Genomic DNA, 17,349 nt, shown 5'->3' with positions numbered 1-17,349 from the left:
CTCCCTGGTCTTGCATCCCCTCCCTTCCCTGATTAGCAACTGCTTCAGTCTGCCCACTGGAACTCAGGGAAGGTCATGGAGGGTGAATGAAGGCTGTTTCCTGTAAGATATGGGGGACACAGAAAGGCCTTGAGCACAGGAGCGCCCCACAAGGCCCTGCTTGGTATCAGTAACCCTCAGGAAGGTCTTTAATGTGTAAAATGTAGCCAATTAATAACACTTTTGTATCTGGACAACTTATCCAATATTCAATAAATACCGAACAAGTACTATGTGCTTTGTACTGGAGACACAGATGTGTAGATGGCTGACAAGGTCCTGCTCTCACGAAGCTCACTTTTTGGGGGACTGAATAAATAAGAATGCCTGAGCGTGAGAAGCGCCGTGAGATGATGCAAGAAGGGCTTGGAAGCGCTGCATCACAGAGGGCACTGAAGGAAGGCCTCTTTACTGAGACCCAAATGACAGGAGGGATCCAGCCAGGTGAAGACCTGAAGACAGGTGCTCCAGGTGGAGGCTCCAGACGGTGTTCTCAAGGAAACAGCATGTGCAAAGGCCCTGAGGCAGGAGGAAATAAGTGCACTGTTCCCGAAGAAGGCAGAGCAGCCCGCCGAAGCAGAGTGGGGGAGAGGTACGGGTGGGTCAAAGGTGAGCAGACTCAGGTCATGTAGGGCTTCCTAGGTGGAGGGAGGCAGCTAGAGTTTCATTCCAAGGGCACAAGGAGCCCTCTGAGGGCTGGACTTCTGTCTCTAAAAAATTAGACTGTTCTTTGGAGGATGGTCTGGGAGCTGATGACTCAGCAGTTAAAGAATTTACTTGGGGTGCAGGAGACACGGGAGATGAGGGTTTGATCCTTGGTCAGGAAGATCCCCTGGAGGAGGCAGTGGTAACCTACTCCAGTATTCTTGTTGGGAAAGTCCCATAGACAAAGGAGCCTGGCGGGCTACCGTCCATGGGGTCGCAAAGAGTCGGGCAGGATTGAGCCGCTGACACTAACGCTTCCTTCATCAGGGAGGTGAAGTCCGAGGTCAGGGCAAGATGATGAGTCAGAGCTATTATTTTGGGCAAAATGGATGAATTCTGGATATATGAGTGGGGTGTACTTAGGAAATCCCCTGAAAGAGCAACCAATAAAAAAACCCTGATATTTTAATAGCGCTTCTTTGAACTGCCTATTACTTTCACTTCTGTAATCCCTTCCGCATATCAGTGCCGGTTCAATCAAGTTTATCATCCACACTTTGAAAGAACCAGCACCTCAGGCTCAGGGGCTTATCTTAGTCCTCCTGACGTGTCAGTGGTCAGACTTCAGGAAAGGGAAAGAAACAAGAGGCCAGAGTGGCTGAGCGAGCCCACTCCACATGTGCGTAGCTGATTTCTATGTGCTGGGGCCTAGCAGAGCAAGCAAAGCCTCATAAAGTATATGTGTATATATATATAATATGTAATATATGTGTATAAGTGAGAGTGTTAGGTGCTCAGTCATGTCTGACCCTTTGTGACCCCATGGACTGCACCCTGCCAGGCTCCTCTGTCCATGGGGTTCTCGAGGCAAGAATACTGGAGTGGGTTGCCATGACCTCCTCCAGGGCATCTTCCCCACCCAGGGATTGAACCTAGGTCTCTAACATTGCAGGCAGATTCTTTACCATCTGAGCCACCAGGGAAGCCCAATAGTATATATAATATAATATAAATGAATGAAAGGTGGAGCTCGAGGACAATGACCCTCCAGTCTGCCAGGGTGGGTGGTGGGCACTTTGTTCCCTTTACAGTCGCTTGTTGGGAACACAGAATGATTGATTATTTGCAGACCTGGGACAGGAAGGTGGGTACTGAGACTCAGAGGAATATGGGATTTATCTATGGAAACCCACGTGCTGTATGGGGCTTCCTCCTGAATCCAGAGCCTAGGCTGCAGTACCTTGTAAGGGAAACAGAGAGGGAAGGAGGGCAGGGGGAGGGAGGAAGAGAGAGAGAGATGCGTCCATCTCCCTTCCTTCCTGTGTGCACCAGGAAAAGGCCATGTGAGCACACAGTGAGAAGGCAGCCGTCTGCACACCAGCAAGAGAGCCCTCACCAGGCACGAATCTGCACTTGATCTTGAACTGGTCTTGCAGCCTCCAGAAGTGTAAGACAATAGATGTCCAGTGTTTAAGTCACCCAGCCTGGTGTTTTCTTAATGGCAGCCTGAGCTGAGATAGCTCTGGCTCTGCTCTGTGTCTAAGAATCTCCTGAGGGCAGAGACTGCCTACAGTCACCATGCTGTCTTCCCTTTTTGGAAGGGAAGGATATGGTGCAGTCACCAGTGTCCACGACTGACTTCTGTGGACAAGAGAGAGAGGGCTGCTCCTATCCGACCCTCTGGTCTGTGGCCACAGTGATTATGGGCAGTGTTTCTGGTTGCCCTCTGGAAGGGTCATCAGATACAATACACGACGCCCAGTTACAGCTGAGTTTCAGATAAGCAACAAATGTGAAATATGCTTTTAGCAGGAGTATGTCCCAGATAATAGTGAGCTGCTTGGAGAAGAATACACAGGATATGTGCTGTGTGTTCAGTCACTAAGTCATGTCTGACTTTTTTGCGACCATATGGACTGCAGCTCGCCAGGCTTCTCTCAAAAATTGTTGTTTACCTAACATTCAAGTTTAACTGGACATCCTCTCTTTATTTTTGGCTACACCTAGCAACCCCACCCCGTGGTCCTTTCCTAGAAGGCCAGGAGAGCAAAGCAGTGGTTCTCGATGAAGGGCTCTAGGATCTGAGCACCAATGCGACTGGTTCAGAACAGAAAACCTCTGCAGAGGCTTCCAGAACCAGAAGCTCTGAGGGCACCAGCATTCTGTGTTTTGACATCTCTGGGGGTGGTTTCATTCAGTTCAAGTTCAGTTCAGTCAGTTCAGTTGCTCAGTCGTGTCCGAGTCTTTGCGACCCCATGAATCGCAGTGTGCCAGGCCTCCCTGTCCATCACCAACTCCCGGACTTCACTCAGACTCACGGCCATCGAGTCCGTGATGCCATCCAGCCACCTCATCCTCTGTCGTCCCCTTCTCCACCTGCCCCCAATCCCTCCCAGCATCAAAGTCTTTTCCAATGAGTCAGCTCTTCGCATGAGGTGGCCAAAGTACTGTGAGTTTCAGCTTCAGCATCATTCCTTCCAAAGAAATCCCAGGGCTGATCTCCTTCAGAATGGACTGGTTGGAACTCCTTGCAGTCCAAGGGACTCTCAAGAGTCTTCTCCAACACCACAGTTCATTGGATGCTGTCATTTGAGGACCACTGACCTAGAGCATGACGCTGATGGTGGGAGACTGCAGGTCGCGTGCTCTGTTGCTCACCCAGGACGCTGCCAGAATGCAGCGGCCTAACAGATCAAGCACGCTGCAGGGTGGTGTTGTTTCCTTGCGTTTCTGTGGCTTCCCAGAAGGTTGCCCAGGGTTGTGCAGCGCTCAGTTCTACCCGCCCTGGTGTCTTCCCGAGCCCGCAGAGGCTGTGAACCAGAAAATTGATTCTCTTGCCGGATCTGCCAGTTTCAGCAGGCGGGGCGGAGCTTGGTGGCCGGGACACGTGTGCCTGGAGGGAAGCAGGAAGTGACTCCGGAGTGGAGCCCGGAGAACCAGCAGCGGCTGCGGGGCTGATGGAAGTGGAGAGGGGGCTTGAGAGGGCACCGAAGTGAGTCGGCTCTTCTCGCCTTCGGCGAGGCTGGAGGCCCGGGGTCTGGGGCACCCAGGAGCCGAGCGCGGGGCCTGGAAGGGCAGCCACATGCAGTTTGGAAGGAGGTGTCCCTGGGAGAGGAAGGGGTCAGGGGAGAAGCAGGGTGGCCTGGGCAGGTGGCAGAGGAGGGGGAGGGGTGCCGGGAGCACGCCCCCTGCCACTCTCCAGGGCAAGCTGGCGGGTGTTGTCCTTCTGTTGGCAGTGGTCCCCCAAGATCCTTTTCATTCAGTGCTTCCCAGTGGGCGTGTGGAGGGGGTACCCCCAGGAGCAGACCTGGTTGCAAGTCCAGCTACCCTAAGTCCCCTCTGCCAGGCTCTGAGGGTCAGCAGGACCCTTGAACTTGACTGGGAATCCAGTTAAGGTGCGGCAGGCCCGAGGAGGTGCATTTCTCATCAACCCCTGGGTTGGCAGGTCCTCAGACCACACTTTGAGTAGCCAGGTATTGGAGACCAGTTTCCACAGTGACAGACGCCCAAACCCGAATCACTTTGCTCAGTTCCAGCCTTGGAGTCAGGGCAGGCATGCAGGTCTCGTGAAGTACCTGTGCAGCTCTTCCATCAGCCTCTTGAAGCTGACTCTTGGAAGTGGGGTAACAGGTTTAAAAGGGAGAGAAAAGACAGAAATCTTCTATCTGCCAGGAGCCCCGCACTGCTGTGTGTGGGGAGGTGCTGGCATCTTTCAAGCTGGAGCAGGCAGAGAATCATCTTCCCTCCTGCAGAGGGGCCTGGGCTTATGATTTAATATCAGCTCCTGGGAAGTCTGAGGCCCACTGCAGAAGTGGTTTTTGAGCCACCCTGGCTGACCTTCCGTGTTGCCTACTGGAGAAAACTTTCTGCTCCCTTGGCTCTGCGTGGTGGAGGCCCTGCCGCCGATCCCTCACGGGGCAGGAGAGCTCACTTTCTAAGCTCTCGGTCTTGTAGAAGTTCTTCCAGTTTTAGACCTATGCTTTCCACTCTGATGTCCTTCCCCCGTGGAACGCGGTGGGATGCTATGTGCGTGCATGCTCCCTGGCTCAGTCGTGTCTGACTCTTTGCGACTCCATGGACTGTATCCTGCCAGGCTTCTCCGTCCGTGGGATTTCCCAGGCAAGAACACCAGAGTGAGTTGCCATTTCCTTCTCCAGGATATCTTCCTGCATTGACGGCAGATTCTTTACCACAGAGCCACCTGGGAAGCTCCTATAAAATATTAATTCTGATTCAGCAAGTCTGGGGCGGCACCTGAGATTCTGCATTTCTGACTTAGCTCCTAAGGGCGCCCAGCGCTGCTGGTTCTGGGACCACCCTTAGAGTAGTGAGGTTTTTTTTTTTTTTTAATACTTATTTATTTTGGCTGCACCAGGGTCTTAGTGGCAGCACGTGGGATCCGCGATCTTTGTTGAAGCGGCGTGCGGGACCTTTAGTTGCCGTATGAGAGCTCTTAGTTGCGGCGTGTGGGATCTAATTCCCTGACCAGGGATTGAACCTGGGTTGCCTGCACTGGGAGTGCAGAGTCTTAGCCATGGACCAGCAGGGTCATGAGGATGTAAAACAGCAAGGAAGAAACTTCTCTGAGGAGCGCTGGGCTGGCATCCCCAACGATAAATCCACTGCTATTGGGATGGCAAGGACAGTGGCCTTGGCCTTCTCTCTGTGTCTCTTTTTCTTACATCTCAGGGTGCCTGTGCATAAACAGAGTTTTAGAAGAGTGTTTTCGTCTCCCACCAGCCCCCAGGAACACCCACAACCTCCCTTGTTTGCCAGCCCACAGAACCCACGTCGTCTTTGGCTGTTTGGTGAATATAAATGATTTCCTCTTTTCTGTAGTTGCTAAAAGGAACATTCAACGCTGAAAAACAGTTTTTTTTTGTTGTTGTTGTTGTTATGACCTGGCTTAGATGATTACCGAGAAGATGCTAGCTGTGTGCCTTTCTTTGTAAATCCTCTTTGAAATTTGTATCGACAAAGATTGGTGTAATGATCCAAATGTCTTAGTTTAGAAGCACAGACCATTTTCTTTGGGTGCCTTAACAAGATGCCTTATGTAAAGAGGTGGGTTTTTTCTTAATGGTGTTTTTTCTTCATCTGGTGCAGTTGTCCTCCTGAACTCCACTTAGACTATGGAGGCCCAGGCTGAGTCCAGAGATTCTGTTTCGAGCTGAGGTTTCTTGGTACGTTGGCTGAGCCTGGGCGCAGCTGGGCTCACCTGGTTTTACCTGGGTTCATCCTGACTTACAGCTTCCTAGATCTGAAGCCTGCTGCTTTGCTGACCCTCTTGGCATAAGAGGGCCCATCTACCCTCTGCTCGGGTTTCCTTCCATGGTCAGAGCAGAATCAACAGCTTTTGCTCTGCAAGTTCAGGGTTGCTGGCTCCTCACAGACCACTAGGGGCTGGCAGGGCTGAGCCCACTGGGGTCGTGTCCAGCCCTGTGAGTGCTAGAGGATCGGGGGAGCTGAATGAGCCCTTTGAGATGAGGCCTTGAGCCCTGGTATTTATTGTACCAACTACACACAGAGCTTTTCAACAAGTGGGTTTCTCTCCCTTGTAACTTTCCACAGGTGAGGTGACTCCCTGTCATTTCAGAGCTAGAATTTAGAACATGTCCAAGTCTAGAAGAGGTCTGCCAAGCAGAACCAAGAGGGCATGGCACTTCCCTTTCCTTCCTTGGTGGGCAGTGGTGACTTCACCCTTGGGAGCGACAGTGCTTAGTGGGGGGTCTTCCCAGGTGGCTCAGTGGGTAGAGAGTCTGCCTGCAATGCAGGGAACTCAGGATATTTGGGTTCAATCCCTGAGTTGGGGGGTGGGGGGTGGAAGATCCCCTGGAGGAGGGCATGGCAACCCGCTCCAGTACTCTTGCCTGGAGAATCCCATGGACAGAGGAGCCTGGCGGGCTACGGTCCACGGGGTCCCAAAGAGTCGGACTGAGCACACGCTCAGTGGACTGGGGGAAACAACACCTGGGTTTTGTTTCTGTGTCTTTGCTTATTCAAGGTAAGCCCGCCCTTTTCAATTCAGCACGTATGTTTTGGGGTGCCAGAAAACCCTATTTTAGGGTGGTATCAAATGTGAAAAAGCATCATCCCTATTTTTAAACAATGAATGATATAAACGATGAAGGAGGCAAGCCCACACAAAGAAAGCAGTGAAGTGCCCTGGGACCGGAGTGGAGGGAAATCAGGGAACCGTGGCATCGAAGTTGGCTTTAACAGAGGATGCCCTGGGTCTGATGGCTGGAGGCTGGGGAGGAAACTGGATAAAGAGAGGCTCGGAGCAGGACCATTTGGGGCTTGTGAAAGGCGCCGCAAATAACAGGGTTGAGCTGGAATACAGTGCCCTTGCAGGGCCCAGTGGTTGAAGAGTTGTTGGGTGAGTTGATGGTCAGCTGATGGAGTGAATCCTTGGCGGCCATGGGAGCTGCCGTGAGAACTGCTCCAGAGAGCTGCTGAAAGTTTGATTGGGCTTCCTTGGTAGCTCAGATGGTAAAGAATCTGCCTGCAGTGCAGGAGATGTGGGTTCGATCCTTGGGTCAGAAAGAGCCCCTGGAGAAGGGAATGGCTACCCTCTCCAGTTCTTGCCTGGGAAATCCTAGGGACAGAGGAGCCTGGCGGGCTTGCAGTCCGTGGAGTCGCCAACAGTTGGATGTGACTGAGCGACCAACACTTTCTTTGGGTGGAAGAGCTTCAGGAGGGCATCTGAGCTGGTCAGCCTGTGCCCGGAGGAGACTAGACCGATGATGGATGATAGGCAAGGCTCAGGCGAAACAGGTAGAACACGCCCGAAGGCTGCGGTCAGACCCTCCCAGGCTCTCTCCCTCCAGGCTAAGGAATCTGCATTCTTGGCGCGTCTTTGGAACCATTTCCCAGTGCCGTCCCTTCTCTCCTGTCGTCTCCTCCCCGGCGTCTCCCTGGGCGTCTCCCTGGCCGTCCCCAGGTGTCTCCTTTCAGAGCTGGATGGCTTCCGATAGCTGGGGCCAGCCTGGGTGAAGCTGCCCAGCCTGGCCTGGGCCGGGTCACTGACGTCACTGACGTCACTGACGTCACTGATGGGTGTGCGGGCGGCTCCCTTGGAGGACCTGTGGGCCCCTTAGCGCGCGCGTCCCGGGGAGACGCCACGGGTGCTGACCCTCTCTGCTCCTCTGCACACAGCCGTATCCAGCATGCTCCACGGCCACAGCCCGGTGTCCCAGGCCCTGCTGGGGGCCTTCTTCACCTGGGGGTTGACGGCGGCCGGGGCGGCCCTCGTGTTCGTCTTCTCTAGCGGACAGGTGAGTTGCCTCGATTTGGTTCTGGGGGGTCGCGGGGGGGCCCTTTGTAGTGAACTCTGCCCCTTTCCTTCCTTCGCCCCCTGCAGCCCCCTGCAGCCCCCTGCCTGGGAGCTCACCGTCCTCTGCGTCTCCCTTCCCGATGTCCAGTGTTTTGGCCGTTCCGAGCCCCCGCCTGATTTCTCTGCTGCCCAGGCTCTCTCGGGCCTCCAGCAGGTGGCAACATGTGTGAGGTTTGTCCCTGTCGCCCTGAGACCGCGAGGGGTGGAAGAGACCCCGGGAAAAAGCGAGGGGGCCGGCTCTGTCCCCTTCAGCCCATTTCTAGGCTCTTCTTTTTCTCCCTTCCCCTCTTTGGGATGAACACACACAGACTTGCCCCCCACCCCCTAGGCCCCTGAAGACCCCACCCCCAGCCGGTGCACCCCTACCTCTCCCAGACCCCCGCCCCTCCCCATGTACACTCCACGCACCCTCCCACCCCTCCCCAGCCCACGCCCGCCTCCTGTGCCTGGAGGCCCTGCCTCTCCTCCAGCCCAGGCTGCCCGAGTCCACGGCATCCTGATGAACGCAGAGTCCCTGCGCCCACCGTGCTTGGGACGCGGGCAGGGCAGGTGTGGCGAGCAGGCACGTGCTGGAGGAGTGAGGCCCCCCCCCGCCGAGAGGCCCGGGAAGCCAGCCGGCCGGGGTCCTCTCATGTCAGGACCTGTACACCAGTGCCGATGTTGCTGGGAACTGGGCTGGGAGCCTGCAGAGACTGGTCCAGGCCCCAGGCTACTGTCAACAGGCGACCCAGTGCCCCGCTCATCTCCTGACAGCTGTGCCAGGTCGCCCAGGGTCCCGTCCTTGAGCCCTTCCAGGGTACAGCAGCCCATGTTTCCATCTTCCCCAGTTTCAGTTACATTCAGAAGCAGAAATGAGTCGGAAGAGCTGGGCTCTGGCTGGCTAGCTGGCCGCAGAGACCTGAATGGAAGTCCACAGGCCCCGAGTGAGTCCGGTCGGTGCTGTGGGGGCTGCTCGGAAGGGAGAAGCCATCGCAGAGGTGCGCCCTCCCCTGGGAGCTGAGAGCCCCTAATCTGTCTCCCACTAGTGTTGCCCCCAGGTCAGTAGGAGGAACGGCTGAGACACTTCTCTGTGCAGAGGCGTGTCAGGGGTCCCCATGACCACTGACAGATGCCGTGATTCACTAGACGGGCTCGTGGGACTCGGTACATGGCTGAGCCACGTCGTCGTCGCTGAGGTCTATTACAGCAAAAGGACACAACAGCTTCGGTGAGAGACAGTCAGGGTCTGGGGAGATCTGTGCACAGGTTTGGGGTCTGACACCCCCTTCGGGGGGCATGGAGCATGCTCCTTCCCCAGCAGTGACAACGCAGTAACACGTGGACGATGTGTCTGCCCAGGGACGCCCAGTACAGGCTCGGTCCTCGAGGTCTTTACTGGGGGCTGGCCACAGAGGCATCTGAGCCACCAACCCAAACTCCAGACTCTCAGAAGGAAAGCAGCTGTCCCGGATAAATCATGTGGTTTGTGAAACGGGCACAGAGACCCACCCGAATCGGTCAGGGATGGGGGGAGCAGTCCCAGCGCCAGCTTCCCAGGAGCCAGCTAAGGACCAGCCTTGAAAGCAGTACCTTCTAGAGGGAGCAGGCTCAGCTGGGCCAGGTGAGCCCTCTCTGCACAGGAGCCGTGCTGGAGAGGTGGGAAGGGCCACATGTGAGGGGATAAAGCCAGCTGTGGACCGGAGTGCCCAGAGGCAAGCACTTCTCCTCCTGTCTTGGTGAACCTTGGTTTTCACCCAGCTGATATAGGAGCTTCAGTGAGGGTTCCTGGGGATGATGGACACTCAGCCATCCACCCTCCACTGGCTCAACTTCACTCGAAATTCATTTTCTTTTTTTTAAAGAATATTTGTTTATTTGGCAGCAGTGGGTTTTAGTTGAGGCACATGGGATCTAGTTCGCTGACCAGGGGTCAAACCCAGGCCCCCTGCCTTGGGAGTGCAGAGTCCTAGCCACTGGGCCACCAGGAAGGTCCCCCAAATTCATTTTCTTGATTGAAAAAAAATCATATTGTAATTGTAGGGAACTCAAAAAATGTGGAGAAACCTAAAGAAATAATAAAAAATGTTCTCGATCTCACTTTTCTGAACGGAAAACTGAAATACTTGTTAAATTTTATTTGGCTGTATTTGAATATACAAATACTGACATATCTGTTTTCTATACATAATGAGGATCAAATTATGAATTTCCATAATGAGCATTTTTCACTGGATGTCATAGGCATCCCTCCCTAACCCTAAATGGTTTTTTGATTATTTTGATTAGTTACTTAGCTGTAGAACATCCCAAAAAACCCACTGCAGTTTATTTAGCCAGTCCCCAGCAGCTGGACAGTTAGTTTATGACTGAACAATAGCAACTGTGTCCATGTGGCTGGAGATTATATAACTTAGGCCCCTCCTTAAAAGAAAATATTTTTATTGAAAAACAAAATGCGTATAGAAAAATGCACATTTTATGGACTTCCCTGATGGTCCAGCAGTTAAGAATCCACCTGCCAGTGTAGGGGACACAGGCTCGATTCCCCGTGCAGGAAGATCAGCTAAGCCCATGCGCTGCGGCTGCTGAGCCCGAGATCTGGAGCCCTTGAGCCGCAGTAAGAGAAGCTATTGAGATGGGCAGCCGGTGCACCACAGCGGGGAGCAGCCCTCACTCGGCACAGCTAGAGAAAGCGCACGTGCAACAGCGAAGACCCAGCACACCCTAACAAATGCATAAAGAAAGGAAAATGCCCATCTTCTAAGTGTACAGGTTGATGACTTTTCACCAGGGTCCATGGAAATAGCGCCCAGATCAAGTACTAGAATAGGATCCCCCCAACCCCTGACAGGCAATGCCAAAGAAGGCTCAAACTACCGCACAATTGAACTCATCTCACACGCTAGTAAAGTAAAGCTCAAAATTCTCCAAGCCAGGCTTCAGCGACAGGTGAACTGTGAACTTCCAGATGTCCAAGCTGGTTTTAGAAAAGGCAGAGGAACCAGAGATCAAATTGCCAACATCCGCTGGATCATCAAAAAAGCAAGAGAGTCCCAGAAAAACATCTATTTCTGCTTTATTGACTGTGCCAAAGCATTTGACAGTGTGGATCACAATAAACTGTGGAAAATTCTTCAAGAGATGGGAATACCAGACCACCTGACCTGCCTCTTGAGAAACCTGTATGCAGGTCAGGAAGCAACAGTTAGAACTGGACATGCAACAACAGACTGGTTCCAAATAGGGAAAGGAGTTTGTCAAGGCTGTATATTGTCACCCTGCTTATTTAACTTATATGCAGAGGACATCATGAGAAATGCTGGGCTGGAAGAAGCACAAGCTGGAATCAAGATTGCTGGGAGAAATATCAATAACCTCAGATATGCAGATGACACCACCCTTATGGCAGGAAGTGAAGAAGAGCTAAAGAGCCTCTTGACGAAAGTGAAAGAGGAGAGTGAAAAAGTTGGCTTAAAACTCAACATTCAGAAAACTAAGATCATGGCATCCGGTCCCATCACTTCATGGCAAATAGATGGGCAAACAGTGGCTGACTTTATTTTGGGGGGCTCCAAAATCACTGCAGATGGTGATTGCAGCCATGAAATTAAAAGACGCTTACTTCTTGGAAGGAAAGTCATGACCAACCTAGACAGAGACATGACTTTGCCCACAAAGGTCCGTCTAGTCAAGGCTTTGTTCTTCCTGTGGTCATGCATGGATGTGAGAGTTGGACTATAAAGAAAGCTGAGCACTGAAGAATTGATGCTTTTGAACTGTGGTGTTGGAGAAGACTCTTGAGAGTCCCTTGGCCTGCAAGGAGATCCAACCAGTCCATCCTAAAGGAGATCAGCCCTGGGTGTTCATTGGAAGGACTGATGTTGAAGCTGAAACTCCAATACTTTGGCCAGCTGATGTGAAGAGCTGAGTCATTTGAAAAGAACCTGATGCTGGGAAAGATTGAAGGCAGGAGGAGAAGGGGACGACAGAGGATTAGATGGTTGGACGGCATCACCGACTGAATGGAAATGAGTTTGGGTAAACTCCGGGAGTTGGTGATGGACAGGGAGGCCTGGTGTACTGCGGTCCATGAGGTCACAAAGAGTTGGACACGACTGAGAGACTGAACTAAACTGAGCTGAACTGAACCCCTGCCCTCCCCTGCAGCAATCCTTTCAGGGTCCCTTGCAATCCCTACCCCAGTCCCTTACTCCACTCCAAGGGCAGCCCGTCTCCTGGTCTCCAACAGCAGTTTCGTTCTCTCTGTTTTGTAGAGTGTACTGTATAGTGAATGCTCTTCTGTGTCTGGCTGATTTCACCCTATTTATTATTGCTCAGTTGGTAAAGAATCCGCCTGCAATGCAGGAGACCGTGGTTTGACTCCTGGGTCGGGAAGATCTGCTGGAGAAGGGATAGGCAACCCACTCTAGTATTCTTGGGCTTCCCTTGCGGCTCAGCTGATAAAGAATCTGCCTGCAATGCGAGAGACCTGGCTTTGATCCCTGAGCTGGGAAGATCCCCTGGAGAAGGGAAATGCTACCCACTCCAGTATTCTGACCTGGAGAATTCCATGGACTACAGTCCATGGGGTCACAAAGAGCTGGACACGACTGAGTGACTTTCACTTCCACCGTTTTCGAGTTTCCTGAGTGCCCTGCCTGCCTGTGAGCTCCAGTCACGTATATGTATGTGTTCTCCTCTCTACGTGGTGTTCTCTGTGTGTTTACATCCTCGTGACCTATCCATTCTGCCGTTGGTGGACCTCTGGGTAGTTTTGAGTTTTGGCTCTCACAAGTAGTGCCATAAAAAGCATTTTTGTCCACAAGTCCGCTGAATCCAAGTATGTGTTTCTGTTGGTAATTACGCATGGCCCTCACTGCTGGGTCATAGGGCATGCTGATGAGGTTTCACTGTGAGCGGACGCTGCCAGCTTTCCAAAGTGGCTGGACCAGCTTGTACGCCCACCTGCAGTGCGGGAGGATTTTGGTTGGTCCACGTGCTCCTTGTCAATTTCTAACTTTATACCAGCTCCTTAGTGAAGTCGATCAGTCATGTCTGACTCTTTGTGACCCCCTACCAGGCTTCTCAGTGCGTGGGATTTTCCAGGCAAGAGTACTGGAGTGGGTTGCCATTTCCTTCTCCAGGGGATATTCCAAACCCAGGGATCAAACCTGGGTCTCCCGCATTGTAGGCAGACTCTTTACCCTCTGAGCCACCAGGAAAGCCCTTACCAGTTCCTTACTAAAGGTTTATAGCCGTGGTTCACAGGGAGCGCTGAGAAAGATGTAAAGCACGTAGACCAATGTGAGCCAAGGGTCGTGCTAAATGAAGCCTCTGATTGGTTGTGGAATGGATGGAAGGTTAAAAAAATTTTTTTTTCCCCTGACTCTTGGCTCATTTTATAAAGACTTGGGTCCAGGGTTCCAGATAGATTTGCAAGCTCCGGCCTGGGCTTGTCTTTATTCATGTGACTTTCTTAGGCTTATGATTGCCTCCTATCCCATGAAACATTTCTTAGAAACTGAAACATCTTTTTTTTCATTTTCAGAGGCGGATCTTAGATGGAAGCCTTGGCTTTGCTGCAGGGGTAAGTCAGCGCATGGTGGGAGGGATCTGAGTGGAGAAGGTTTCTTCTGTTGTTTCTCTGCCAAGGGGTATTTCCAGCCTCTGCCCTTGTGGCCACGTTCCCCCTTTGTAATCTCCAGTTGCCAATGGCTCCCTCTGATCACTGACCCTGTTTGCATCCAGCAAAGGGAATGCCCCTGCCTCTCCTCAGACAGAGAAAGAGGGTTGTTGGCAGCTGTCTCAGGACTTGTAAATAAGTATTCCAAGTGAGGTATATATATTTAGGGAGGGCTTAGCACAGAGCTCTGTTGGCACTAATCAAATATGTTCTTTACTCCTCCTCATCACCCATAGGGCCTTATATTATGGATATTACATCTACAAAAGTGGAGAGAATCCCATGAGGTACCCCCGGGTACCCACAGCTCAGCTTCAATCATTAGTGACATTTTGCTAAGCTCATTTAACATACCCCTCCTCCCCCAACCTCCCACCACCCAGTATACGTGGGAGGGAGAATGTTTTGTAAAAGCAAATCTCAGACATCATATAATTTCACTTGTAAATTCAACACGCAACTCTAACTGAATGATTAAAAAAAAAAAACATAATCAGCATGGTATTATCACACCTACCAAAATTAATATTTCCTTATTAGTATCCAATATTTGACTTCACATTCAGACTTCCTCTGTGTTTTTCAAAGGTGTCTCCTAAAACTGTTTTGTTAGAATCACGATCCAAACAAGATTTTCATATTGAATTTGTTTCCTTTTTTTGGGGCATAGCTCAAGGTTTACTGGGTCTTAGTTCCCTGACCAGGAATGAAACCTGGGACTTGGCAGTGAAGGCATCAAGTCGTAACCACCAGACCACCGGGGAGCAGCCTTGAGTATTTTCAGTCTCTCTTATTCTTTAACAGTACTCTCCCCTACCCCACCATTTCCACCCCTACCCCTAGTAATTTGTTAGAGAAGCTGGATCGTTGGTCTGTAGAACATCCCACGATTTGACCTTGGCGGATTGCTTTCTGGTGCTGTTGAACTTGTTCCTCTGTCCCCTAGGTCTCCCGTAAACTAGGAGTCAGACCTAGAGGCTCACTTAGTGTGGATTCCTTTTTCCAGGCATGATACCACCTAGCAGCGCTGTGTATTCCAGTCTCATCAATCACATTTAGTGCAGGTCAATCGCTCAGTCATGTCTGACTCTTTGCGACCCCATGGACTGCAGCACGCCAGGCGTCCTTGTCCATCACCAACTGCCACTCAAAGTCCAGCTCAAACTCATGTCCATCAAGTCAGTGACGCCATCCAACCATCTCATCATCTGTCATCCCCTTCTCCTCCTGCCCAGTCTTTCCCAGCATCAAAGTCTTTTTCAGTGAGTCAGCTCTTTGCATCAGGTGGCCAAGGTATTGCAGTTTCAGCTTCAGCATCAGTCCTTTCAGTGAATATTCAGGACTGATTTCCTTTAGGATGGACTGGTTGGATCTCCTTGCAGTCCAAGGGACTCTCAAGAGTCTTCTCCAACACCACAGCTCAAAAGCATTAATTCCTCAGTGCTCAGCTTTCTTTATAGTCCAACTCTCACTTCCATACATAACTACTGGAAAAACCATAGCTCTGACTAGATGGACCTTTCTGGCAAAGGAATGTCCCTGCTTTTTAAAATGCTGTCTAGGTTGGTCATAGCTTTTCTTCCAAGGAGCAAGCGTCTTTTACTTTCATGACTGCAGTCACCATCTGCAGTGATTTTGGAGCCCCCAAAATAAGGTCTGTCACTGTTTCCATTGTTTCCCCATCTATTTGCCATGAAGTGATGGGACCGGATGCCATGATCTTAATTTTCTGAATGTTGAGTTTTAAGCCAACTTTGTCACGCTCCTCTTTCACTTTCATCAAGAGGCTCTTTAGTTCCTCTTCACTTTCTGCCATAAGGGTGCTGTTATCTGCATATCTGAGGTTATTGATATTTCTCTTAGCAATCTTGATTCCAGCTGTGCTTCATCCAGCCTAGCATTTCACAAGATGAACTCTGCATATAAGTTAAATAAGCAGGGTGACAAATATACAGTCTTGACGTACTCCTTTTCCTATTTGGAACCAGTCTGTTGTTGCATGTCCAGTTCTAACTGTTGCTTCCTGACCTGCATACAGGTTTCTCAAGAGGCAGGACAGGTGGTCTGGTATTCCCATCTCTTGAAGAATTTTCCACAGTTTATTGTGATCCATACAGTCAAAGGCTTTGGCATAGTCAATAAAGCAGAAATAGATGTTTTTCTGGAACTCTCTTGCTTTTTCGATGATCCAGCGGATGTTGGCAATTTGATCTCTGGTTCCTCTGCCTTTTCTAAATCCAGCTTGGACATCTGGAAGTTCTCTGTTCCTGTATTGTTGAAGCCTAGCTTGAAGAATTTTGAGTATTACTTTGTTAGCACGTGAGATGAGTGCAATTGTGTGATAGTTTAAACATTCTTTGACATTGCCTTTCTTTGGGATTAGAATGAAAACTGACCTTTTCCAGTCCTGTGGCCACTGCTGAGTTTTCCAAATTTGCTGGCATATTGAGTGCAGCACTTTCACAGCATCATCTTTCAGGATTTGAAATAGCTCAACTAGAATTCCGCCACCTCCACTAGCTTTGTTCGTAGAGATGCTTTCTAAGGCCCACTTGACTTTGCATTCTAGGATGTCTGGCTCTAGATGAGTGATCACACCATTGTGGTTATCTGGGTCATGAAGATCTTTTTTGTATAGTTCTTCTGTGTATTCTTGCCACCTCTTCTTAATATCTTCTGCTTCTGTTTGGTCCATACCATTTCTGTCCTTTATTGAGCCCATCTTTGCATGAAATGTTCCCTTGGTATCTCTCATTTTCTTGAAGAGATCTCTAGTGTTTTGCATTCTATTGTTTCCCTCTATTTCTTTTTTTTTTGTTTCCCTCTATTTCTTTGCGCTGATCATGAAGGAAGGCTTTCTTATCTCAGCTTGCTATTCTTTGGAACTCTGCATTCAAGTGGGTATATCTTTCCTTTTCTCCTTTGGCTTTAGCTTCTCTTCTTTTCTCAGTTATTTGGAAGGCCTCCTCAGATAACCATTTTGCCTTTTTGCATTTCTTTTTCTTGCGGATGGTCTTGATCACTGCCTCTTGTACAATGTCATGAACCTCCATCCATAGTTCTTCAGGCACTCTGTCTATCAGATCTAATCCCTTGAATCTATTTGTCATTTCCACTGTATAGTTATAAGGGATTTGATTTAGGTCATACCTGAATGGTCTAGTGGTTTTCCCTACTTTTCTCAATTTAAGTCTGAATTTTGGAATAAGTAGTTCATGATCTGAGCCACAGTCATCTCCTGGTCTTGTTTTTGCTGACTGTATAGGTCTTGTTTTAGCTGACTGTATAAAGCTTCTCCATCTTTGGCTGCAAAGAATATAACCTGATTTCAGTATTGACCATCTGATGACGTCCATGCATAGAGTCTTCTCTTGTGTTGTTGGAAGAGGGTGTTTGCTATGACCAGTGCGTTCTCTTGGCAAAACTCCACTAGCCTTTGCCCTGCTTCATTCTGTACTCCAGGCCCAAATTTGCCTGTGACTCCATGTATTTCTTGACTTCCTACTTTTGCATTCCAGTCCCCTTTAATGAAAAGGAAATCTTTTTTGGGTGTTAGTTCTAAAAGGTCTTGTAAGTCTTCATAGAATCATCCAGCTTCAGCTTCTTCAGCATTACTGGTTGGGGCATAGACTTGGATTACTGTGATATTGAATGGTTTGCCTTGGAA

The 17,349-nt window shown here is 50.4% G+C and overlaps 1 protein-coding gene across 2 annotated transcripts in view; it reads left to right on the top strand.

Moving 5' to 3' along the window:
* Nucleotides 1-3,559: 3,559 nt before the first annotated feature.
* SLC39A11 (solute carrier family 39 member 11) overlaps nucleotides 3,560-17,349 on the top strand; it is a 280,572-nt gene continuing 266,782 nt past the window's right edge. For both annotated transcript variants that reach the window (XM_040244330.1, XM_040244329.1), the window contains exons 1-3: nucleotides 3,560-3,676; nucleotides 7,843-7,961; nucleotides 13,548-13,586. In XM_040244330.1, coding sequence (XP_040100264.1) covers nucleotides 7,854-7,961; nucleotides 13,548-13,586 — 147 coding nt within the window. In that variant the 5' untranslated portion in view covers nucleotides 3,560-3,676; nucleotides 7,843-7,853. The remainder of the gene's footprint in view (nucleotides 3,677-7,842; nucleotides 7,962-13,547; nucleotides 13,587-17,349) is intronic.

This window comes from Oryx dammah, unplaced genomic scaffold (assembly GCF_014754425.2).
Source record: "Oryx dammah isolate SB20612 unplaced genomic scaffold, SCBI_Odam_1.1 HiC_scaffold_8, whole genome shotgun sequence".
Classification (NCBI taxonomy): Eukaryota; Metazoa; Chordata; class Mammalia; order Artiodactyla; family Bovidae; genus Oryx; species Oryx dammah.
The sequence above is the reverse complement of the archived record's forward strand: the minus strand, read 5'-3'. Positions and strand labels throughout refer to the sequence as shown.